At 36.7% G+C, this 25,928-nt stretch overlaps 1 protein-coding gene across 2 annotated transcripts in view; it reads left to right on the top strand.

Annotated features, from left to right (window-relative positions):
* Positions 1–219: 219 nt before the first annotated feature.
* snx19b (sorting nexin 19b) overlaps positions 220–25,928 on the top strand; it is an 82,333-nt gene continuing 56,624 nt past the window's right edge. Inside the window, exons 1-13 of one of the 2 annotated variants that reach the window (XM_089121336.1) lie at positions 220–371; positions 1,201–2,800; positions 4,291–4,429; positions 4,514–4,614; positions 4,737–4,856; positions 4,937–5,058; positions 5,142–5,235; positions 5,372–5,558; positions 6,287–6,416; positions 16,332–16,516; positions 17,192–17,279; positions 18,013–18,136; positions 19,923–21,342. In XM_089121336.1, the coding sequence (XP_088977462.1) occupies positions 1,220–2,800; positions 4,291–4,429; positions 4,514–4,614; positions 4,737–4,856; positions 4,937–5,058; positions 5,142–5,235; positions 5,372–5,558; positions 6,287–6,416; positions 16,332–16,516; positions 17,192–17,279; positions 18,013–18,136 (2,871 nt within the window). In that variant the 5' untranslated portion in view covers positions 220–371; positions 1,201–1,219 and the 3' untranslated portion in view covers positions 19,923–21,342. Of the gene's footprint in view, positions 372–1,200; positions 2,801–4,290; positions 4,430–4,513; positions 4,615–4,736; positions 4,857–4,936; positions 5,059–5,141; positions 5,236–5,371; positions 5,559–6,286; positions 6,417–16,331; positions 16,517–17,191; positions 17,280–18,012; positions 18,137–19,922; positions 21,343–25,928 lie in introns of those variants that run through there. The other variant, XM_089121335.1, reaches the window with a different exon arrangement.

Below are 25,928 nucleotides of genomic sequence, written 5' to 3'. Positions count from 1 at the left end.
GAGTAATGGCTGCTTTGCCATCACAATAATAATAATTACATTTTAAAATATATTAACTTTAAATTGTAATATGTGTCACAATATTATTGTTTTTTTCAATATACATACACTGTTAGCCAGTGGGGGAGGGGGGGGAATACATATAAAGTGAATGGTGACCGAGTTGCTGCTGTGTTGTCGTAGGGCGCTGCAGGGATCGGGATGACCTCTAGAGGGCGACAAAACGCTGAACGTGGTACAGCATCTGAGGGGGAGATGACGAGGAAGAAGCTGTCAAAACACAACACTGCAAGGCCGTACGAGTCGGCGTTTTAACATGAAGTGTTCAGGCTCAAAATTTGCACCGTACATCTACCGCCTATGTTGTTGAGGTAAGTTAATTTTAATTAAATAATGTTTCATTCTACCATATATTGCATATTTTCTTAAGTAACGTTACGAAACGCCACCTTGATAGGGTAACTTACCCATCAAAACATACAGCAACGACATTATATAAATGAAGTCATGATAACTAGATTAGTTACACTAGTATTTTCTGTTTTATTTTTTTAAAATATAATTTCAACTATATATCTAACTTACTATTTACATTTTTTTTTTTTAAATGTTGTATCAAATCGCTGATCATTAGTCGCCCCTTGCAAACAGCTGTCATGGTAATCCTAGTTAAAGGTTACCTGCTGTAAAACCATGACAAATGATTTAATATTACGTTAATAGAACTATTATATTATAAATTGATATTTAAAGATGACAGTGGTGGCAACTGCCAAGTTACCTAAATTTTGTTGTAGTATAGAGATGACTCCCAATGCTAAGAATACATGTCCATCAATTATGCTTTTCATTAATCGATTCTTAATGAGACAATTTTCCCCTAAAGATGTAAATTAAATTTACTCACCCCTATGTTCAAAAACCGAATGACTTTCTTTCTTCAGTGGAAGAAGGTTCTCTGTTTTCATTACATAATGGTTCAGAAGTAACGTTAACCAATATTCTTCAATACAGGTCATACAGGTTTGGAACGGCATGAGAATGAGTAAAATGATGACAGTGTTTTTATTTTTGTTTCAACCGTCCCTTTAAACATTAACATCTGGTCCCCCTTGTAAGGGCTATTTGACTACATACTTGTCAGTAATTGTAGAATACTTTTGTAAAAAAAATGGTGTGTTTCTCCATTTTTCCTCACAGGAGCATGTAAATCTCTGCAATGTCTCAGCCTGAGCTTCCCAACCCGAGCCCCTGGGGCTTGTCTGAGCTTTTGGTCCAGAAGAGGCTTCTTGGTTTTGGGGCACTGCTGGCCTGGATGCTCTTGTTCCACCTCCTGGTCAATGTTTGGCTCCTCTGTGTCTTCACAAGCCTCTTAGTGGTCTTAGGCGGTTGGCTAGGTTCCAAGGCTGTCCTGGACTCAGACAGCGTTTTTCATCTAGAGCGTTTTTTTAAGCTGGAGGAGATCCCACATAGTACAGAGAGCGAGCAACAACTGGAAGATGAAATCCAAAAGACAGTTGGCAAGATCATACGTGACTTTGTCACCTCGTGGTACGCCACAGTTTCCAGAGAACAGGAGTTTGAGGATGAGGTGAACAATGCCATGATCTCCATGGCGTTGGAGCTCAAGGGTAGAGCGGCAAGGGTCGACAGGAAAGCCTTATCCCAGAGGGTGTTCGATCTATCTGGATGCCACCTTCAGTGCTACTTGAGTGCCAAGGAAGGACAAAATGTGGATAAAGATGGAGATCTCTGGAAGGCGTACAGCAAACTCTGCCCACCTCATCCTGCTCTTCAGAGCTCTGCTGTCGAGGTGAATTACGTACGGGCCATTGTAGATCTCCTTCTACATGCTCTTGTGCCTCCGCCACATTTAGAAACCCGAACAGGTCGATTTGTGGTGGGCGAGCTTATCACGTGCAATGTTATTCTGCCTTTAATTACTAAACTATCCGACCCAGACTGGCTAAACTTGTTGATTGTTAGCGTCTTCGCGAAATCCAGCGAACCAACCCCAGAACCAAAACCAGTAGAAGTTCAGGCTCCATCCCAGGTTGTATATACTCAAGAAAACGCACCTCAAGAACTTAAGGTTCCTTGCGTTCTGACCCTAAAAGTCGTCCCAGAGATGCCCACAGTAACGGAGGCCCCAACGCCAGAACTAGCAGCTTATGATGTCATTGATTCCACTGAACTTTATTCTCCACACAACCTGGAGGAAGACGAACCACGGCTGACGAAACCATTTCCGTTGGGTTTTAGCCCCAGAGATTATTTACGACTCGGCAAGCCCAATCCGTTCTATCAAGAAACAGACTCTGATTTGGAATCCCCTCTGGCGGACTTCAAGCGGAGCTCCCTGGAATCGCTGGTTCTGATTGGCTCAGAGGACACCCTTTCGGAAAGACTCACCGACTGCACCACTCCAGTCGACACTCTGTTAGATCTCGAGGATGAACTTCCAACTTACACTAATTCAATGGAAAAGGAGCTGTCGGTACATTCTGCCGGTGTGCCCGTGGAAGAGTCATCTGGACTCTTTTGCCCTCTTCAGCCAATGGAGAAAAGTAACTCGAGCGTAGACCAGCCTGGCCTGGTGAACCCCAGTGAGCTGGCTTTGACTACGCCCATCCAGGTCTCTTCACCAGCTGGGATGGCATCCCTGGCACCTTTCAACTTCGAGCCCCTCGGCAGCCCGGAGGGACCTGTCATTATCCAGAACCTCCGCATCACTGGCACCATCACTGCCAAGGAGCACAGAGGCACTGGCTCACATCCCTACACTCTCTACACTGTAAAGGTGAATTAGCGCTAGATTTACTCCTTTGGCTGGTATTAGATATTTAATTGCTCCTAATTTTATTCATATTCCCTAATGATCTCATCTAACGCTCACTCAAAGTTAATCTTTATCGGCCATAACATTAACATAATAATTCCAGTCTCTGCAGACAGATAGGACAAGCTATCCAATACATTTTTAGCACTTTATGAGCACATTTTAGGGGAAATCATACTATGAAAATGTCCAGGGGTCTCATTTATAAAGCGTGCGTACGCACAAAACGGGGCTGGAAACGTACGTACGCCAGTTTCCACGCAACGTTTGTGATCTATAAAAAACTAACTTGACGGGAGAATGTGCGCACCATTAAGCAAACTTTGAGCCGTGCGTACGCACATTCTGGAGACAAAGGGAATTGGAGACACTGATGGTGAGCTGTAGTTAAATGTCTTTTTGGTCACTTTTAGAACGAAAATCTAAAGAAAATTATAGTCTATAGGATACAGAAAGATAATAGCCTACGAATAAAATTTCACTCACCAAGCCAATCACTTGAAGCCAATATCCATCCCTTCGTGTCCGCGCCAGCCTGCGCGTTGGGCCGTTTAGTGAAACTGACGCACATCTAACGGCAGATGAACCTTAAATCTTCATGAGTAGGCTAGTAATAAAGTGCACGTTCTCAATAACAGTTTAAATAAATGAAATAATGATTTAAACTGTTTTACGTCTGATAAACATTTAGATTAAATATGCCATTCTCGTTAATGGAGTTAAACACTTAAACTGCATGAAATCATTACTGAGAAGTTACAAAAAATATATATTCAATAAATAGAAATATAGGCTATATTTGTTGTGGATGCAATGCTTTTGAACATTTTCCCTCTGGCATGCAGTGTTTTATGATAATAGCAGATTGTCTGAGAAGTTGATAGATGTCTATCTGTTTTCATTAAAAATATAAATTCATTAAAAATACTATTTGGCCAGTTGAACAGATTGAGAAAATCTTTCTCTGAAATGTATTTGACACTATTTGATTTATTCATTCAAAAACAAGGCAAGGATATAGGCTACTAAAAAGAATAATAATAATTTATTGTGACACGGCACATCTTTATTTCATATTTTCCTAACGTCTTGTTCGTTAACATGGTCTCATGTGGATGAATAATCACATGCAAATGATATGCAGATGAGGATATGCATATTTAAACTAGGCGTTGTAAGCTCCATATATGGTTATTTCGGGGAGGAGACGCATGTGCGCGCATTCTTCCGCTGACTGGGATTTATAAAGGGAATTCTGTGCAGGTTCTGGCGTACGCACGGTTTTATAAATCTGAATATTTTTTGGCGTACGCCATTTTTGGCTTTCGGGCGCACATACACTTTTAGTAAGGATCCTACGCACAGTTTTATAAATGAGACCCCAGTTCTGTAAAGCTTAGCAAAAAGTCTTATAAAGTTTACTTGATAATGATGATGTTTTTGTTTTGCAGTATGAGACAGCTGTGGACTCGGAGAATCCAGAATCTTTGCAGCCCTTCGCCTATCACACTGTCAACCGACGATACAGTGAATTCCTCAACCTTCAGACCCGTTTGGAGGAGAAACCAGAATTACGCAAAATTATTAAAAGTGAGCAGAGCAAATTAGTCCTTTCGGTGGCAAAGTTTTCCAATACAGTGTTTTGATTAGTTGTCTTGTTTTGCCAAAATGTAGATGTGAAAGGACCAAAGAAAATCTTTCCCGAGCTTCCATTTGGAAACATGGACAGTGACAAAGTTGAGGCCAGGAAAAGTCTATTGGAGACATTCCTTAGAGTATGTTCTTTGAATTTCTTTTTTTGACTATAAATGATGTAAACCTGAGAATATTTAAGTAGTATTCCATCCATTCCACACAACTTCTTTTAAGTGTTCATTTCTGTCCTCTTTTATTATAGCAACTTTGTAGCATTCCTGAAACGGCCAACAGTGAGGAAATGCAAGAATTTCTCGCTCTAAACACTGATGCAAGAATTGCCTTTGTGAAGAAACCTTTCATTGTTTCACGCATTGACAAGGTACTTTTCAAAGTAACACATCACATTGCATGCTTTGACTGAACCCTTTTACGATTTGTGTTCAATGCGTCACTTGGCAGATTGTGGTGAATGCTATAGTGGACACCCTTAAGACGGCCTTCCCTCGCTCAGAACCACAGAGCCCTACTGATGATATGGATGCAGAGCCTGATGGGAAATTGTCCACTGACAAGAAATCCAAGTATGGCAAGAGAGCTGCTTGTTTACTGTTGTCTTGAATGTTTAGCCTTAAATAACAAAACACGATTCTCTCTTCATTTCTAGGTCTAGAATGAGGTTCTCTAGTAAAATTTCCCCTGCTCTCAACGTATCTGACATGAAACCCAAAGTTCTTTACTGCTGTGATGAAAGCAGCACTGTAAGTAGCAGTTCTTTTTCAACGCCTTTAACAAGAAATGGAAATTTGCTTTTCTTCAATTCCACTCTCATCTGCAATAGTCAATGTGCAAGTGCAACAACAGGGAATATGCATTGATTTGCTATTGTTTTTGAAGGTTTTCAATGGTTTCTCATTGAATGGATTGGAGAGCTTCATCTCCGAGAAGGAGCGTTTCGAGGTTAACGCACCAAGTTTTGATGGTGATGCAGATAGAAGTGGAGGCCTGGGACCTAGATGGGATATGAAAACCTGCACATGTACCAAAGCACAGTTACAGATTGAACCTGCCTTCTGTGACTCTGGTAATGACTCTTGTATAAGAGAAATAATTATGATTATTATAATAATACTTGAGGTCAACTCGATGTAATGATGCAATCACAGCTGTTCTTGAGTTAGCGGCTTACTTGAGTGGAACAAATACCACTTATATGATACTTTTGCTTTTTTTTTAAATTTGATTCTCCTTTTCTATTTGAAAGAATAAATTAAATTAAATATTTGGAATGTCATGAGGGGTTACTTAATGGTTGACTTCACTTTTCCTTTAAAATCTCAATTTTTATCTCAAAGAACCCCTGTTTTCTCCATTTGTGTTATCTCCATTTGTGTTTTTTAGCACTTTAAATTAGAATAGGGTTACATTAATTTTAATGTACTAATAATAATTGATTCGTTTAAATACTGCACGCCCCTTGGTAGTTTGTGGAGGTTGGATATAAGTAGCATTGATCTGTGATATTACAGTATGGACAGCAACTCTAGAGGGCAGCATTGTACTTTCATGTGTGTCCTTTGCATTGACAAAAACCTGACACAAAGCTTTCATAATTCTGTTCAGGAAAAAATAAACAGTCATTTCATGTTCCATTTTATAGAATCATGTTAGTGATCGGATCGGTCCATATTTTTTTTTTTTTTTCTATTTAAGTTTACTAATGGACATGAAAAATTACGTTTCTCATTGTCATTTCCAGCTGTGACTAATTCATTTCTATCACGTGTCATGTACCTGTGTGTTTTTGTACAGTTAGTGAGACGGCTCTGTCTGACCAGGCCCTGAATATCCTGTGCGTGCTCTTGAAGGATCAGTGGAGCTGGCTCTGCACAGAGAACATCCAGAGGACCATCAGACTGCTATTTGGGACCTTCATAGAAAGGTGGGTCATTCCCAATAATTCTCTGTGTTATTAATCTTTGGTCAATCTTTCAAACCCATCTTGTCCAACACATCTCTCATCTATGATGTGGACAGAAGTGTGTGTTTTCAACTTGAATGTCATAAATCTGGACCTTATGTACATTGAAGATGCTGAAAACTCACACATTTCCTGAACTTTTGTTTGCCAGCTAGTCCATATAATGGCTGAAAGCTTGTCTACTTTATAGATTACTTTACTACTTTATGTCCTACTGCAACATTTGTATCAAAACTGGACCAGGATTTTAGGCCATGAATCGCTCAAGGCGAACCTTTCAGTAAACCTCTAACTCTATAGACTGGAAACACTTTCTTTCAAAGAAGTTTTGCATTCTGCTCCGTTCAAAGTTAGTGGAAGTTTGACCGCTTGAATTCAAATAACAAACTTTAAAGTTGCAGGAAAATAGAGGAGATTGTATAGTTTAAGTTACATTTATAGTTATATGCTTATTTATGTTCTAAAAAACACACTTGAGAGCATTCGTTGCATTGTCCGAAGAAATTTGACACGCTTAAGTCTAGTGTGACTATGACATCATTTAATTAATGTTTGAAATTAATAAATGGCTCATTTTGGTAAATGTAGTACAGGTCATCCTTATATTTTATGAATATTTAATGTATACATGCTGTGTGCAGCATACTATACACTGCAGCGTGTAGGTTTGTTTTTCTAAAGATAGCCACGACGCCCAACAGGGCCTAAAGACAGACACGACCGACAGATGGATTGACTTAATGAGGTGTCACCTGAAGGTCTCACTCATTCCGTCCCCGAACTGCTGTACAATTGTGTGATCATTCTTATTTTTGAACATGAATATAAATACTTTATTAAACAAGTTGTGTAGTGGGGACCGATGACAACTTGATGTAGGAAGTGAGAACTGTGTGTTTTAAAGCTGTCAACAGGTGGCTTTCCCCCCATCCTCTGCTCCACTTCTTTTTGAGTAAATAACAATCACGGGACATCCCACAGAGCCAACTTCGGTTTCAGCCCGCGGTTGTAGCTTTCTTCTTTCCTTTAATTAAAGCACTTGGAGTTTTTGCTACTCTGTTTAGCGATGACCGCATGTCTGCCATGTGCAGATTTATCCCGTGGCACAGTAATGCCTTTCTAATGCAGAGAGGTTACTGAAACCTTGTGCTATAAAAGAAACATTTTTTCTTAGTTTCTTTGAAACCATCCTGTGTCCATCCTTGATGATTCAAGCTGAAAGGTCAGGCCTCACATTAAATCTCACACACGCAATCCCTCAGCTCCATACGCATCTGTTTTGCAGATCCTCGTGGTGTGATGTCTAGCCATTTCAAATGACTCGTTTGTGCGGCGGTGTATTAAACACCTGCTAGTTGACCAATGTTCGGGAAATCTGGAGTGAGACCTGTGTCTTTCCTAAACAGTTGGATAGACCCAGTGTCTCAAAGGTGTGCCTTTTGTGGGTTCAAGCTGATCAGTATAGTGGCTATTTCTTCTCTGTTTGAAATATATGTTCACAACGGTGCCATTGAATCCAGATATGTACAGTTTTCGGTAACACTTTACGGTAAGGGTACATGAATTATCATTAATTCATGTATAAATTAATGCATGAATTATGCATTCATTCATGAATTAATATCTCATAAATCATCAGGAACTTACACAAGTTCAACGTTGACTTCATGAATGATCAACACCTTAATTAAAACATTAACTAAGATGAGCACATCATCATGAATTATGATTTGTTACGCGCATGATCATGATGTTTTCTTTGTTCACAGTTATGCCACCATTAATAGCACATTGTTCATCAGTGTTTCAAAGGACCTAGTCACCACTTTAGTCAGTTTTCTTTTTTATCCACACATTTAATCTTCATTCTGCTTTAAACCAGGGTTTCTTCAGCCTTTCTTTAGGACATGGACACTGTGGTGAATCACATGTCCAATTTAGTTTGTGTGGTTCGTTCTCTCAAACCAGTTTAGCATACTGGTCCCAAACCGATTCGAAAGATTGCATTGGTCATGTCAATCTTAGTGCTGAATTCCTACGTAACGTTGAAACGAGGACTAAGCCTATTCCAGTTCTTCTAGCTGTACAAATATAGTCTGTTATGCTGCTTGGAATTGCAAACTTGTATTTGTATTTTATACCATATTGAGGCATGTCCTTCATTTTGGTAACAGGGTACAAAAATGAAAATCTCATATAAGATATATTCAAATAAAAGTAGAAAAAAAAGAAAATAGCTTGACTTAATGAGGTAGACAAGCATCATTTTCTGAAGGTTAAGGACCTCCTTGTGACATTTGCCTGGGAAAAGAATTACTTAATGTAAGTCAGGGGTGTCCAACTCATCTGTAGCAGGGCCAATGTCCTGCAGTTTAGCTCCAACACACTTGCCTGGAAGTTTCTAGTAATCCTGAAGACCTCGGTTAGCTGTTCAGCTGTGTTTAATTGGGATTGAATCTAAACTCTGCTGTTTCTTAGCCTCAGCTTTTTGTTTGAAGGTAATGTACACAGTCTATCAGACAATTTTGCTAAAATCAGTCGATTAAAATTTCACCCTTGCCATGTGAATTGGCCCACAGATTAGATGACAGATTGTGTGCAGTGACACACTACATGCCGGACAGGTCCTGTTGAAATGTCAGCGTGTGGATACGAGGGAGACACGAGGGGCCCAGCTGCTGCTCGTGCCTCGGTGCAAACAGACACATCGGACATCATCTGAGGGAAAGAATTAGTTTACTTATCCGGCGTCTGCGGCTCTCTTTTAGCACCGAACCTGATGTCTTTGTCTGACTAATTATCCATTTTCATCTGGAAATTTACACATTCTGCCACACAAACCTCGAGTAATGAAGGCAGCTGATGCACATTTTTACAAAGTGACCCAGGGTCCTGGGTGAAATATTGTTGCTTTTATTAGCAATAACTCAATTATCATTTCAGCACAGTCACAATATGGTTGTGGTTATAACATTCAGTCGGCTCATGAGAATTATTTTTAAACGTATGCCTGCGCCCTTGATAACAGCAGTGGAATGATAACTATGATCGAGAATATTGATCCCTTATTTTAGACCGCTGCTCGGAAATGACTGCAAAAACCAGCACCGGCTTTGACTTAAAGTAACTCCTGAGACAAACATGTGAACTGTCTGTTTTTATATAACAGATTCCTGCTCCAGCACTAACACACCTGTCTGTAATTTTCGAGCAGACTTTAAGACCTTGATTATCCGCCTAAGGTGTGTTTGATTAGAGTTCGATCTAAACTTTGGATCAAGGTTGATCTTCGCAAGAGGAATTGAGCACCGTCTGGTTTACATTAGTGATCATGTGTGTAATAAAACCACTTGGTGGCAGTATATACTGTCAAATGCTGATTGAAGATGTTGTAGAAATTATGTTTGGATTGGCTGTTCTCAAATGTTCTTTTCACAACATAAATGTCATATGTTGTGATAGTTTTACAGGAAATGTTCGTGATAGATGAGTTCAGTTGCTATTTTTAATAATCGCATTACATGGAGGTTTTCCAAGGAATAGTTTACCCAAAAATTATTTACGTAACTGTTCAAAAGTTTGGGGTTGATAATTGTTTTTGAATTAATACTTTTATTCAGCAATGACACATTCAGTTTATCAAAAGTGACTTAAAAGACATTTATATGTAAAAAAAAACCCCAATACATTTTACTGAACAGTAGTGTACTACCCTTTATTTTCATGCCATACCTGCATTTTCTTTATCAGAAAATGATAAATTCTGAAAGAAATGATAAATTCAGGAATAGTCAGTAGTGTTTTAGATTTCCATTATATGGACAAAAACATTATTAAAAAAATCTTCATTAGCTTTCTGCAGAAGAAAGAAAGTCTATCTAACTGTCCCTTTAAATCTGTCTTTCATAGTGTACCCTTAAATTAATGTTTCTCTCAAAAATTTGAATTATTTACTTAATTTTGTCGCCGATTTTAAACCTGTTTGACTTTTGCTTTTTTGGCGTTGTGAAAAGGTCTGTGAAAAAGACTTGCTTATGATGGTGCTAAAGATGCAATGATAGATTGTTCTGCTGTGCCTGCCTATATTTATTTTATAAACAGGAAGTTTGGAAAAGGCTTGAGGTAAGAAAGGCTGCCAACAATGGTTTTATTGCACAGCAAAACATTTGTCTCTGGCTGTTTCTTTCTCTTCCTCTGATCCATCATTCTACAGATTTTAATTTTGGCTGGTTGTACTGCACACCACTGTACTGTAAACTACCTGCAGTCCATGCTTGGTTAAATCCATATTAAACAGGCAAGACACAAAAACACAGTTTGTCAATTGTTCTTGATTTTTAAACAGTCACTCAAGCTTTCGATCTGGTTTATATCCTACAGCACACTGCAGATATAAACTTTGCACAATTTGTTCCCCCCAAATGGCAAGATCTGCATAATTTTTGGATTTGTGATGTATTGTTTTAGATTAAATATTCTTTCTTAAATCATCTTTAGTAGGCATAGTGAGAACATGTCTGCAACAAAGGAATTTTTTCCATTCAGGTCTTCCTTAACAACTCTGTAAGGAAGAAAACAGTGTTGGTATTGTACTCTTTGTGTTCATGCAACCACATAACCAGACACTCAAAAATATCTGATTGGAGATATGCAAGTTCAGTCAGTCCCGAAAGAAACTGAACATCTTCACTGCATTCTTACAGGATGAGGTGTATTGATTAGAAAAGCCAGCATTCATCATGCGGATCTGCAGAGAATGAAAGATTATAAATATCGGTATGACAGTACTTTAAGATTCTTGCTGAAGACATAACGCCAACTTTTTTAATGGACCTATCAGTAGGCCCATGTGGAAAAACGACCACACAGCCTTGTTATCGTGTCCCTATGGAAAATCTCAGTTATGACACTTTGATCTCATCTCACATCTCATCTCTTCTCAGTTTATGTTTGTCATTTTTTTCTTTGGTAAACTGCATTAGAGATGATTCCTTACAAACCCGTACAAGATGCTATCCGGGCCAAGAAACTATTTCTATCTTCTGGCCTCCGAGGTGAAAGCATTTGCTTGTTTTGCAAACGTTGTGCATGAAGATGAATTAGTCTGAGATAAACCAGTAAATTTGGACTTGAGAAAGACAATTTGTTTTGGTCCAACATTCCACTGGGTTTTGAAACAGACTGCTAACTTGTAATGGCTTGTTTTAAAAAGCTGGCACATAACTTAGAGCATTTGATTATTTCACAGCGCAAATTGATGCAATTTCAGCTCTTGGCTGCTCATAAATGTCATTATGTTCCATTTGGTAAGAAATGAGGAGCTGAATTGGTCTCCTTGTTACCTCTATTTGGACAAGAATCTCTGAATAATCAGTCTGCACAGACACCTGTTGCAGACACCTGCACTAGAATCAGTTTCTGTCTCTGCTATTTCCTTATCTTACACTATTTAAAGAATAGATTTAGCTTAGAAAACATTTTTTAATCTTTACATCTGTCTGTCTGTCTGTCTGATTTCCCTTTTTAAATATGTTTTAGTTAGTCATTGACAGTTTATATGTGATAGTTGAAAGTTACATAGTTGGTCTATGTATCAACTAACCCCCTAGGAACTAAGCAACTATAATCTAAGTTGATAGTTGGTGGTTACTTGGTTAATAATTGCTTAGTTGAGTGTAACTAATAACTATTAACTAACTTATGGCAAATAAGTAAATTTTAATTTTAAATCAGCTGTAAAACTCTCAAAGAGCTAATAACTGAAATATTTTTTACAAGGTGATCTAAAAAAATTGTGAATCATAGTGAAAAACTGAAAAATTATTCATCCCCTTTGATATGATACATCTAAATCTAACTGGTTTGAGAATCACATTGTTTTCTGTTTATTGTAATATAAATGCATCTGTATCTGGAAGCTCCAGTGGTCAGGCAGTATTGCGGCATAACTTAAACTGAAAAAATTATTAAAACAAATCAGTGAAAAAATTGAAAAGTACTGGGCATGAATACAAGATCATTTCCAAGTCATTGATTGACTATCCGTTGGAGTCAAGTTAACCCTAAAACCGTATTCTGGACAAATGTGGGCAAAATAGTTTTGATTTATTTTAAAAAAATACTTCCCTTGATCTGAGCAGTTCAAGACTTGGCAGACAAAGTCACTTCGTCTTTAGGTTTTAGCTCTAAGAACTTATTGGAATGATGTTTTAATTTAGTTAAAAAAATAAAACATAAAAATAAGCATAATTTACATAGAAAATATGGTACTTTTTGAAGTAAATAAATTCAAAAATACCCCCAAAATAAAAACTAAAAAAACACACCATAAATGGATAGACAAAATGTTATCGAAGACAATGATATAACATTTATAATAAATAAAAATTAGGATCACACCTGAGTCCTCTGTGCCCCCATTTGTCCACAATTACAAGATTAAGGGCTATAAAGTAAATACGGTTTGAGGGCTACATCAGTAATGAAGAAATGGCATGACTGTGTAAGAAGGAGACTGCTCAGGGAGGCCACCAATGACAACTCTGAAGAGTTCCTGGCTTTATATAGAAACTACTTAAAACTACTGCTTGATCACACCTTAATGAGTGAGTGGTGAAGAGAAAGCCACTGTTGAGAAATGTCATCTCGGCTACCGTTTCCAAGGCATGTGGGAGACTCTGAAGCCAGCTGGATGAAGATTCTGTGGTGAGACCAAAATTTATCTTTTGGCCATCTAACTAAATGGCATGTCTGGTGCTGAACATCAAAAACACATCATCCTGACTGTGAAGCATGGTGGTGGCAGCCTCATGCTGTGTGGATGCTACTTTTCAGCAGGCCCTAGAAGGAATATGAGAGTAAAATAAACAGGGAAATCATGGAGGAAAATGGGATGGGTGATGGAGTCTGCTGGACACCTGTGATTTGGGAGATTTGTTTTCCATCGAGATAGTGCCCACAATCATAACGCCATGGCTTCAAAACAATGTTAATGTCTTGGAGTGGCCAAGTCTGAATCCAGTTCTCAATCCAATTGAGAATTTATGGCTGTCCGCTGACAATCTCAATGCAATCTGACTGAGACAGTTGCCAGATGTGCAAAGCAGAGACAAATCTACACAGACTCTGACTGTCTATCAGTCGATCGTTATGTATATCATTCTGTCGGTCGTTCTGTTGATCTTTTTTTTTAACTGTTAGGAGTTTGCCAAGGCTGTGTTAGTTTATTAACATTTTTGGGAATGCCTCAAAGTTATAATATGGTCTCTCTTGATCTGCTGACAAATGTATTGTATTCTGTAGAATGATAGTGCTGCCAAACAGTTAGACCTCTTCATTTATTGTCATTTGTAGGGTTTTGTTTTTTACTTTTTACATCTGTCTCAGGTAACACAGTCAGTTTATTGGATCATAATTAATGCTCCATGTAAATGAAGTTCCTTGTACCGAGTCTTCCAGCACATCAGTTTTTCCAAGTTTATTTGAGATGCAGATCAGGCAAGGCTGTGAATGGAATATACTTATCATGTTTATATTTTTGGAGTGTCAGAAGAAATGAAGGCTCACAATAAAATCTGAAAAGGGTAGTTTAAACTTAATTGGCTCCAGTGAGCTCCATGTACCCTTGTTTTCCACTCCTGTTGGCTTGAGAAATGTCTTCCTCTACTAATGCTGTACGTCTCCATCAAAGGCCATGCCAGTCCACATTAACTGCCCTTTATAATGGCAGAAATGCCATTAATGGAATAAAGTACTCCACTTGTTGTTTTGGAACAAAACACTTTTGTTCCATCACCTTACATCAGAGCTTCTCGAGAATTACGTATGTTCAGACCGGTGCAAGTCCTTTCAGAAGCTCTATTAGATCCGCAGACAGACTAAGTATTCTTGTTTTGGGCAACAAGCTCGAATTTTACTTGAAACATTTATAGAAGTAAGCCATGAATATCATTCCAGGACATAAAACCTGTTCGTCTTATTTTAAAATGTACTTAGCTGATGTAAAATCTACTATTTAAACCTACTGCAGGCTCTAAAATTAGCATTTTTGTCATGGAACAGAATATCACTCCTGTGTGCAAACACTGAAAATGGATGTTTCTGTACTATTGAGACTTTAATCAATGTGTACAAACACAGGCAGTCCATTATATCCAAATATATTCCTCATACAGGCAATGCAAATGAAACTTGTCATGTTGTTACTGCATGGGTCATTGAATTTTGACGGGAATTGTAGTTTAATGGCCACTGGGAAATCCATCATTGTGTTTGAGAGTCTAAAGGGAGCTGCTAGACACTGTAGTAGCCTTGAAGTCTTCCACACACACCGTGTTAATTCCCTCTGACATAAACATAAGATGTATGCATTTTGGACTGAAGCCCCCATTGGAGACAGCTCAGATACTTAGGAAACCGATTTGTTTTTTGGCATTGATTAAGCTTGACCATAAGTGGTTCTCTGGATCTCTGGCTCTATCAACATGTAGCATCTGTGGCATTTCAAGGACCAAAGTCAGGACCGAAATAAACCAGCTATGTAATTGAAGAGCAAGACAGATTTAAATCAATGACACAGGAAATTCATGGGTCCACTTCATAGTGTTCATGAGAGGAGAAAACCCTCAGGTGAGGGCACATGTTTTCCCAGTTGGATATCTGATTTCAGCCTGATATAATTAACATAATATTTTAATTAATCAAATTGCAATCCTAGTAAAATAAATTATTCTTTTCCAGCCTATTGGTTTTCTATTTTTTTCCCTGTCAGCCCCTCTCATAAAAATGTAATATCTTATAATACCTTTTTCCACATATTTTTGTCAGATCTTTTTGTAATGCTGACTGTCTGCCAAAATGGTTACTTGTCTGTGATTATTAAAAGATTAAACAGTCTCATCCACAGTAATGTTATGTAATCCCCCAGTTCTCCAAAATTTCTTCAGCATAAAGTGGCCAAAAGTAATTTTGCAGAATTGATTCTTTTAAATGAAATGCTATTTTTAAAGGATAAACTATATCCATATGTGGCCCATCACAGATTTTAATCAGAATAGACAACGAACATTGCAGTGGCACATGTGAACTTGCTGAAGGACATTCGTGAAAGATGGAGTTTGACTTCTACTTTCCATTTGGTAGAATTTTTTTTATGTATTTTGATCACACATGGTTTGTAGCTTGTTTTCTGCTGTTTGCAAGCAGCACATCAATTTGCAAGGAGGTTCATTTACACAACACCATTTTTAGCTAAAAACGGACATCTTTTCATGCGTTTTGGCTGTTAATTTACAAGACTATGATGTTTTGGGGCCCTGAACTTTTGAAAACTGGTTTCAAAGTGCAAGTTTTTGAAAATTATGCCGTTATTGTCTCCATGTAAACAACAAAAACACGAATTTGTAAAAACTGACATATGTTATGCGTATTGCCTGTTCAGGCATGTGAGAGTACTTTACAACATACAATATACAACAATGGTCAACTACAGGATCATGTCTGTGCTGCACAAGATATATGTGCTGATTTATGAATGCTTCTCCAGCAAAATGTAGATTTACTGCACCAGTTCTACGAACTGGGATGGGAAAATATTATTTACATTGAAGAATGTGTTTGTGCATAGGTGCATGACATTGCCAACTATTGGCCTGGCATGCATAATACACCGTTTTTAGTCATTTTTAGTTGTTTTAGACATGGATCCATGTGAAAGGGGATAATTTTGACAACATTATCACCTGTACTCAAACACGCAAAGGCAAAACTTGTTCGTTGCCGTGTAAACATACCCAAAGTGGGTTTCATCAGCAATCCTGAATTTTTGTTCTTGTAGCATAATATTAAATTATTTGTGTTGCTGTGATTGGTCTATAGGTGGCTAGAGGTGGGTGTGGTTAACCTGACGTGTACGCAGTATTGGGTGATTTATCTGCGGGTACTGCAGGAGGCCATCTGGCCTGGAGGAAGTCTGCCGGCTCAACCCCGACCCCAACGCAGCCCGCAGCAGAAACAGGAGAGCAGAAAACAGGCTCTGCAGTGCCTTATGAAACTACTGCCGGGTGAGACGCCTCACAATATTCACTACCATTTTAAGAACACTACCGTTTTCTGGACCCTGGAGGTCTTCTGACATTTGTGCTTATTTCTGTTACTTGTGACATTTTCATGGCTAAAGTCTGATTACACTGTATTTCAGCACAAACTCTGCTACAATAATATGTCAGCAGCATGTATGTAAAAGTTTGTAGTTTTGAGATAATGGTTCACCAGTTATTTTACGTCCTCACGTAATTATGTCAACTCTATAATCCCGGCGTTCAACAATTCAACATTTTGTTTTTATTATGAGTGTGAACAAATGAAAGAAGATATTTAACAGTTTTGAATGATGTATAACACTTGATGAATAATGAATATTTTGAGTCTCTTTTGCACTGATAAGAAAAAAAGTGAGCTGGATAACGCTTTAATATTTTTATTGATTGATTTGTAACTAATTTTTTTAGCATTTAATAATGTGTTTTGGATGGAACGGGTCAAATTTGACGTTTGAAAAATAGGGTTTACAAATAATTGTGTTATTGTGACAAAAAATACATTGTAAAAACATAAGTAAGGGAAGGTGAGAGGAAACCACCTCAACAGTAAATGAGGGTTTTTTTTTATCAATAGTGTAGTGTAGTCTAGCAGATCTTCATCTCTGTTCCTTGACTGAGTTTATTGTGTTTTTACAGATCCGATTTGTGATATGCTGGGCTCTGAGAAGTACAAGATATTTTGGCAGACGGTTGTGGATTCTTTTCAGGACCCCACCATAAACAGGTGTGTTTGAGCACTAAACACAGATGAAGATAAAAATCAGCACCACAGCCATTTATGCAATTTTCCGTTATGCAGTGTTCCTGTATGCATATTTATGAGATTAATAACATTGACTGGCAATTCCAAATTCCGTGGAAATGTCAGGACCTACATGAAAATTGTAACGCACTGTTCAACATTTTGAACTGTTTGTAGCTGCAAAAATCGCATAAATATTTCATGAGGCGTGTAGATATGGCCTAGTGAACATATGGCTTTAATGGTTAAAATGGTCAGGTTGTAATTTACTTTACTATTTACTTCTTTGCTATCATTCTTTTATGGCACACTAAGTGAGCAATGCCGATAAAAGAATGCAAAAATGTGCTTTCGATAGATACATTGCTGTGTTGTGTTATCAGGGCACCTCGTGACATCTTTGTAGACTGTTACCACAGTGGGGATTCATGATTTATTCTCACCAGCTTGGGTTTTGAAAGTTTTGATTTACTAGAACATGCTGTAGTCTTCTGTAGATGTCCAGATGAAGCAGATGCTGTTACAATCAGTTATCCTTTGCTTTATGAGCTGTTTGTGCTGTATAAAGAGAAGGCAAATCCAGTGTCTGCGGGACATCCTGTTTAGGATCTTCAGGTTTTTGATAATACAGTGTTGTTGGATCTGTGTGCAGGATGTACTGTCTGTAGCAGTGCTTGTGAACTCCTGTGACTTTTTTTTTTTTTTTTTTGTGCAGGCATCTTGTGTACTGCATCTGGGATCTGCTAATCGAGTTTCTTGTCCCTGAGCTGTCTGACGAGGACTTTCTGAAAACACTTCTGCACAGCCTGTCCAAAAATGCTGAGAAGCTTCCTCCATAGGTGTGTGGAGACATAAAACCGCTTGCACACATACACACATATGCTTATCACATACAAACGTTTGAGGTCCGTTGCAGTGTTAGGTGGAAATACAGGCAGGAATATGCGATCAAGAAAGTGTGGATCTTATTCACTTTAGCCTGTGTCTGGCACCAATTTGGTCTCTTTGTTTCTGGGACACACTACGCACATCCGGGGTAGCATTGATTAATGGACACCTGTTTTGTGTTTTATCAAACCACAAGTCCTATCTCAAAAGCCCTACATACCGGATCTGAATTAGTCGCAAGTTCTCCAACTTTTATCCACTTTGGGCCATTTTCTTACAAATGGACTGCACAGATCATTTCCACACCGTCCTATTACTTGTTTATGGCCTTTCAGTCTTCTTATACCTTGAGTTTACACACATTCCCTCCCAATGATTCCTCAGATGCTGTCCCAGTTTGATCTCTTTAGCTTTCCATTGGAGGAAAGCCAATTTTTTTCCTTGAGATTCCTCTTTGCGTATGAAATTTTGTCACATCTGCTTCTGGTGTCACGGTAACGTTGTACGTGCTTTGTGTGTTTTCAGCCAACTTATGAAGCCTTTAAACAATGTCACTCTTCACAACTTCTAATTAAGTGGTTAGATGCTGACAAGAATGCGTCTTAAGAAAAAAATCATGTTGATTCATCAAAAACGGCCAGTTTTCAGAACATTTGTCTTAATATTTATTTACCGTTTTAATGAAGTATGAAAGTTATCTTAAAGTGTTAAATTAAAAATTCTGTCTTTATTTACTCGTGCCATTCCAAACCTGTATTACTTCTTTCTTCTGTGGAACATGTAAAAGAGGTTTTGATAAATGTCAAGACTTTATTTGTCCATATAATGGAAGGCAATGAGCATCAAAACTATTGGGTTACCAACATTCCTAAAAATGCCTTTGTTTTGGCATTCACAGACGAAAAAAAAAAGAAATCATACCAGTTTGGAACAACATGAGGGTAAATAATGACAGTGTTTAATGTTTAATTTATTTAAATGTTAATTTCCTTGTATGTACATTATAAAAAAGGCAAATTGAGTTTTAACAACAAATCGTAGAGAATTACATGGTGATGTTTTTATTGCCTTAATGTGTGTAAATAATCTAATTCAGTTACAAATCAGTAACAAATGGATGCAGATGTGATTCTTACTGTCAGTTTTATTAGCATCATTGCGTCATCTTTTCACCATTCTGCTTGCACAAACTACCCAGTATTTGTGTAAAACTATCCTGTACTTTCCTTACGTGATCACGTGAGCTGTGCCCCAATGCATGCTAAGTATTGCACTGGAAGCCCTGTTGCACAAGTATGCATTACAATGGCTTGATGGCTTTGTTACACTGTACTCCTGCGTAATGCACTGAATGTTGCACTATTTGTAAGTATTTGTATTTTGTAAGTGATCTGGTGCGTATATATTGTAGGCCTTATGTTGTTTTATTGTATTGAAATAATAGTAAAAGCAGTCGATATTGTCATTGAATTCAGTTGTCACTTATTTACAGAATGCTTTAAATTTCTGTTAGCATGTTACACTTGTTTGAAACAACTTACTCAAACGTAATTGTGAATCAATTTACATTTAAAACAGGAAAACAGCTGGTACCAAAAACATACTGGGGATTTCTATATTAAATATATAAATCTCACACAAACCGCTCGTTTCATGTCTTAGGCCATCAATATGTACTTACATTTACGAGTCATTAAATCATGTTTAATTTGGACTTCTCTGTGCATGCCCTTTTAGAAAATCCCCATAGAGTTCCATTATATGACTGACAGACAACAACGGTTTGACCTAAAAATATCAAAATTGAAAATACTGTGGAAACAAAGACACCTACATTTTGGATGCCCTTGAGGTAAGCTAAAACATATCAAAAATTAATTTCAAAGTGAACTATCGCTTTAAATGACATCAACCACAATGTAATATAAAACTATTGACTTGTTTTATTAAATATTTCGAGCTTCACATGATATAAATTAACATGTTGTGTTGTGAATAAGTGAAGTTGAGTGAGCTGTGATTTTAAACAGCACTTCTCAACTAAAAATTATGTAATTCTATTGGCAGCATTTTTAATGAACCGAATTTGGTAGCACTTCTAATTCTTTATGGACACACTGTCACTTTAATGGACCCGTCAGTGCTTTTATTCCATATACTTAGTACATTTGTTTCCATTATTTAAATTATTGAAACATTGTGTCATAGTGCTAATACACGTGGTCGGTCGAAAAGAACAAGGGGAAGCATTTGCCAAAACGCATCACTTGCTACAGTAAATCCGCCTCATTCTAAATAACACTGCACTGCACTGTTTCTATGATGTGAGATTACAAGCACAAACATCTTGGAGCTAAACATCCAGATTTTCCTAGAATTTGGTGGAAAACATCTCTAAACCTTTGTTCAAAGTTTTTGCCCTTGGAAAAATGGGTCTATCTCCAAAATCAACAGAAATGGATTAACAAAGAGACGTTGGATTCTTGAAATCAGATCTAGTATCTGGGACTAATTCTGGGGTCGACACAATGAGCCTGGCGAGTCTTCGGAGTGTGTAGTCATCATGACCCTTTACCTTCACTGATTTCTGTCACTGTCTGTCTGTCTTATCTGTCATCTTTTTTCTACTTTATAACATGATATCAAAAGGAAACCTTTCAACATGTATGACATCACTTGTTGTGCAAGCACCAAATATGATTATGCATTAAGTAGCCCTTTCTTAAACTTGCGTGAGTATCCAAAATATTGTTAAATGTCTAACGCTGACTGCCACTGGACCGCATAAAGGCAAGCTGTCAATTGCTCTTTAAAGGACTTTGGCACAAACCTGAAAATAACTACTGGAAATAACTGAAGTAAAACCTCATCTCAGAAAAAGGTGATTAAGGATTAATGATCCTTAAATCATTCTGTGTTTTATTCAGGAACTAGTGATGTGCTCATGGAAACTAGAAAAAAACCAACTAAAAAGACACCTTTATTAAATGAGCAATCCGACAGGCTTGTTTTTATATTAGTAGTTTTGAATGTGTCTATTTAAAGTATTTGAAGTTATCACATGTGACGTAATTACAAACTAACAATTCAATTTGTAATATATTATATTAGTAATTCGTTTAGTATGTTATTTTAGTCATTTAATTAGCCTGATTGTAAGCTTTGCTTACAAAAAACAAAAACAACAACATGTAAACCATGTACTCTTAAAATGTACAGTAATGTTATGCCAGTACATCTCACAAGCAGTTCCTACAAATATTAGGAAACACTCAACAGAACATCAATGAAGCAGGCCTGTTATGAGGACCCTGTAAATAACCAACGTTCACAGCACTCTTGACAAATAAAACAGATTATATTATTAATGTTTTGCACTAGTTTCTTAATATATTGTGGAGTGATATGGCCTAGTGGTTAACGGTTTGGGCTGGTAACTCAATGATTGTTGTTTCAAACCAAGCAAGTTTTAGATGCTCTTTTCCATTCAAGTCAGTGTTGACCAAAGCTGCCTAAATGGATGTGCTTATAGTCCTATCTGTAAGAATGTTCATGTAGGTTATTAATCACTTTTTTATGACCAATCTGTGAACAGCTTGTTACAAAATTTAGAGAACTTCCCTGACTTCCTTTAAAAGCCTGTAGGCCTATACTTTTTATTGAGAGGGATTATGTCAGGAAAACCAAAAGGATGTGACGTTTATGGATGCACTCCTGAGAGCCTCTTTCGTTATGACCAAACTCTGTATATAAAGTCTTTTATGACATATGAAGCGAAAGCTTATGTTTAGGATAATGTCGAAAGAGCATTAAGTTGCTGGTTGCAGTTCACTTAACGGCCACCGGTGTCACTAATTACAAGAGTTTCTGAATTCTACTTAATATATGAAACTAAATTTTGAATACTTTTTTATTGTTTTCTTTTATTTAAATACAAATAGAGTTGTTGTTTCGGATCCCATTACATTTCATTTAAATGTAAACACTTAAAACACTTTCAAAATACGTTAAAAAGTTCAGGTTGTTCATTCTCATGCTCAAGGTGATTTTTTAAAGTTAAGTAGATCACACACATACACAAATTACTAGAGCAATGCTAAAATTAAGTTAACTTTACGTGAAAATTTGATTTCAACAAACGTTTCTACAAAGACTTGTCTTGTTGGATCTACGTAATAAAATTATGCAAAAAAAAAAATCATTATATTTTTTAAGTAAATCAAGCAGATTATTTTTATCAGTGCAATGATTTTTTTTTCAGCATCAATACTCTAGTCTTCAGTGTCGCATGATCCTTCGGAAATCATTCTAATATGTTGATTTGCTTCTCAAGAGACATTTATTACTATTATCAAGCATTTTTTTGAAAATACCTTTTTGTAACAATGTAAAAGTACTGCCACTTGACCAATTTAATTCATTTGTTGCTTAAAAGAATTTCTTTAAATAAAAATCTTAAAGAAAACAAAATATGAAGTGTCGTCTTGTTTTGTTCTCCATATGGAAAGAACTAAAGAGTAATTTAATTAATACATTTTTAAGCAAACTGTCCCTTTAAATTTACAAAAATATTTTAGCTTATTCAGATTACTTAGCTTGACAGCTATTGGTCACCATCCACTTTCATTGAATGGAACAGCAGCTTGGACAATCTGTTAAATATCTCCTTTTGTGTTCCATAGAAAGAAAGTCATACGGTTTTCGCTCCGTTTCAATGCAAGACAAGATGAAAATGTCAACACCTTAGTTAAATATGAAGAGATGTCTTTGATTATTTCTGGCTCAGGATTTCAATATTTTTTTGAGTAATTTCAAAATATTTTCGTTTGACTACATATTACGTTACATCCTGCTCAAGCTGGCAAGCAGTAGCGTTCACTTCATGTCACGTAATTTAAACCAATAAATCATCAGCTGTACTTAATGACAAAAGGACACTGATAAATTGATCCTGCCTTTTTGTATCTTTGGCCATGTTGAACATTTTGGCCCTGGCCACGGGCATCAGTTTTTTTTTTCCTCTTTGTAAACTTGTTGAATAATTAAAGATTAACATGAACTTCAAACCCATCCACATCTATGTGGAAAACACATGGCTTCACTGAAGATATGCAATCATTTGCTGGACGTTTATTCTCTACCGTTTGACATTTTTTTAGTTTTGGCAAGCACGAGATGCATATTTTTCTATATTTCTTTTTTCCCTCCCCCTATCTTATGCAACAAAAAATACAAGCAAGCATGCGTTCAATTAAGACACTTGTGTTGAGCCAACAAAAAGTTTCATTTGGTCTCTGCTGTGTTATCCCGCGGCTTTAGACGTGGCCAACAAGACGTGTTTAACACATCACGTCGAGTGCATTTGAATTGTGTATTTTTATATTTGTAATCATGCCGGACAGCATATTGTCTTGAATTAGGGAAGAATGTTTGTGATGAAGTTCTCTCTCACAATGCCACCTGGTGATTATCCGGTTCTTAAATTCAGTATTCGCTCTGGTTTTTATATAGTTAGCAGTGTGAAAATATGAAGCAATTAATCTTTCAACTCGCAGTTTTTTATTCAGTGTGTAATTAGTGTTTACTTGCATTTACAGAGTTCATACTATATCGGAATGGAGCTTTTGTTCTAGTTCTGCCAAAAGAAGGAGCCCTAGAGCTGCTGGGATTTTAGGGTAGTTTGGTTTTCAACCACAAGGTGGCAGTATATGCAAAGACTAAAAGTTTAGTTGAGGTAAAAGACACCCGCAACACTTTTGGACCACAATTAAAAGACTAATGCCATTCTTTAGATAACAAAATATCAAATCAAGTTAAATAAAATGATGCTAGAGCTTTTCTCAGAATTATTCACTTTTTTTGAGCAATTTTGCTTTTAGCCTACACTTAAACTTTTACACTGACATCAAAGTGATTATTATTTTTTGTCCAATATTTGACAACCACAGAGTGTCCAAATACTAATAATATAATACGCATTATTACCATTCACAAAATTGAGAAATAAGCATTTATTTGATCTAAAAAAATACAGTGAAAACATTGAAATGTTGTGAATTAATATTACAATTAAAATAACTGTTTTCTATTTGAATGTATTTTAAAATATTATTTATTCTTGTGATGCAAAGCTGAATTTTTTTCAGTGTCACATGATCCTTATTCAGAAATCATTCTAGTATGCTGATTTCGTGCTCAAAAAATCGTATTATTATTAATGTTAATGTTATTCTTATTAATGTTAACAATGTCAGTTGTTGCTGTGATGTGATCATTTTTTCACTGATGATATTTATTAATAAATGCCTCTCTTTTTACTATTATCAATTTAAAGCATCATTGATTAATCAAAGTATTATTATTATTATTATTATTTTTAAAAAGTACTTATAGCCAAATGGGAGTGGATTGTAGTGTGTGTGTTATAATTTAAAACGTAAAACTATGAAGTGTGTTTGTGTATCACTTTTCAAAATGTGATATTTTGTTTTATATATATATTAGGGCTGTGCAAAAATTAATTGCGATTAATCACATCCAAAATAAAAGTCTGTGTTTACATAAAATATTTGTGTGTGCTGTATATAATTATGTTGTATATATAAATACACACACATGCATGTATATATTTAAGAAAATGTGTTATCCATATATAAAATATTTATATAATATAGATTATGTATTTATAAATGTATACAGAATTTAAGCGCAAATAATTCTTAAATATATACATGCATGCATAGGTATTTATATATACAAAATAATTATATACAGCACACACAAATATATTATGTAAACACAGACTTTTATTTTGGATGCGATTAATCGCAATTAACTTTTGCACAGCCCCAATATATATATATATATATATATATATATATATATATATATATATATATATATGTGTGTGTGTGTGTGTGTGTGTGTGTGTGTGTATATATATATATATATATATATATTACTAAGACACATACTTTTTAAGTGTGGCTTAAGTTTCCAAATACTTTTTGTGGTCTCTGCTTGTATATTTCATATTATCACCAGCTGTATTTTCACTGGCCTGACCTGACGATCTTTCAGAATCTGGATTTATCTCCAAACCTTCAGCTGTAGTTAGATGTACAAGGTGCCATTGATTCATTTCATTAGCATCAGTTAACTCTCCCACTCTTCCACATGATGTAAACAACATTGAGAGTAGCTTTGAATCCCAACTGATTGCGTTACTTTTAGATGAATGACTTGTTTTGAGTGCAGGAAACACAAAAAAAAAAAAACCACAACGGTGCCGCTAACACAGACTTGTACGTGCTTGCTTGAAGTCTGCTTTAGGGAAGGCTATCTGCTATCCTTACCGTTAATATAAATCTCTGTTGTTTTTCTCCTTTTTGTGGTCCCGAGGTCAATTCGACCTTTCTTTTCTTTCTTCAACATCTCACACACTTAAATGAAAGCTCAACTTTCATGATGATGCATTAATTTTTAACCAGAACCAAACTGAACTCACACTGGCTAAGAAATATGAAGGCGTCTAATAGAGGAGTGTTATGAGAATAGGGATGTATCCAAGTACCTCATGACATGTCTTGGACTGCGTGTCCCTAAATGACTGCGCTCTTCAGGTCAATGTGTCTCTGTTTAACACAGTTTAAAGAGGTCTTGATCATGCTCGGATAGATTTTTCGGACCGCCCCTGTCTGGACTGTGCTTTACATTGGCGTGTGATCAAAGGCTGAACCTGTT

This window comes from Pimephales promelas, chromosome 16 (assembly GCF_988280905.1).
Source record: "Pimephales promelas chromosome 16, fPimPro1.hap1.1, whole genome shotgun sequence".
Classification (NCBI taxonomy): domain Eukaryota; kingdom Metazoa; phylum Chordata; class Actinopteri; order Cypriniformes; family Leuciscidae; genus Pimephales; species Pimephales promelas.
The sequence above is the reverse complement of the archived record's forward strand: the minus strand, read 5'-3'. Positions and strand labels throughout refer to the sequence as shown.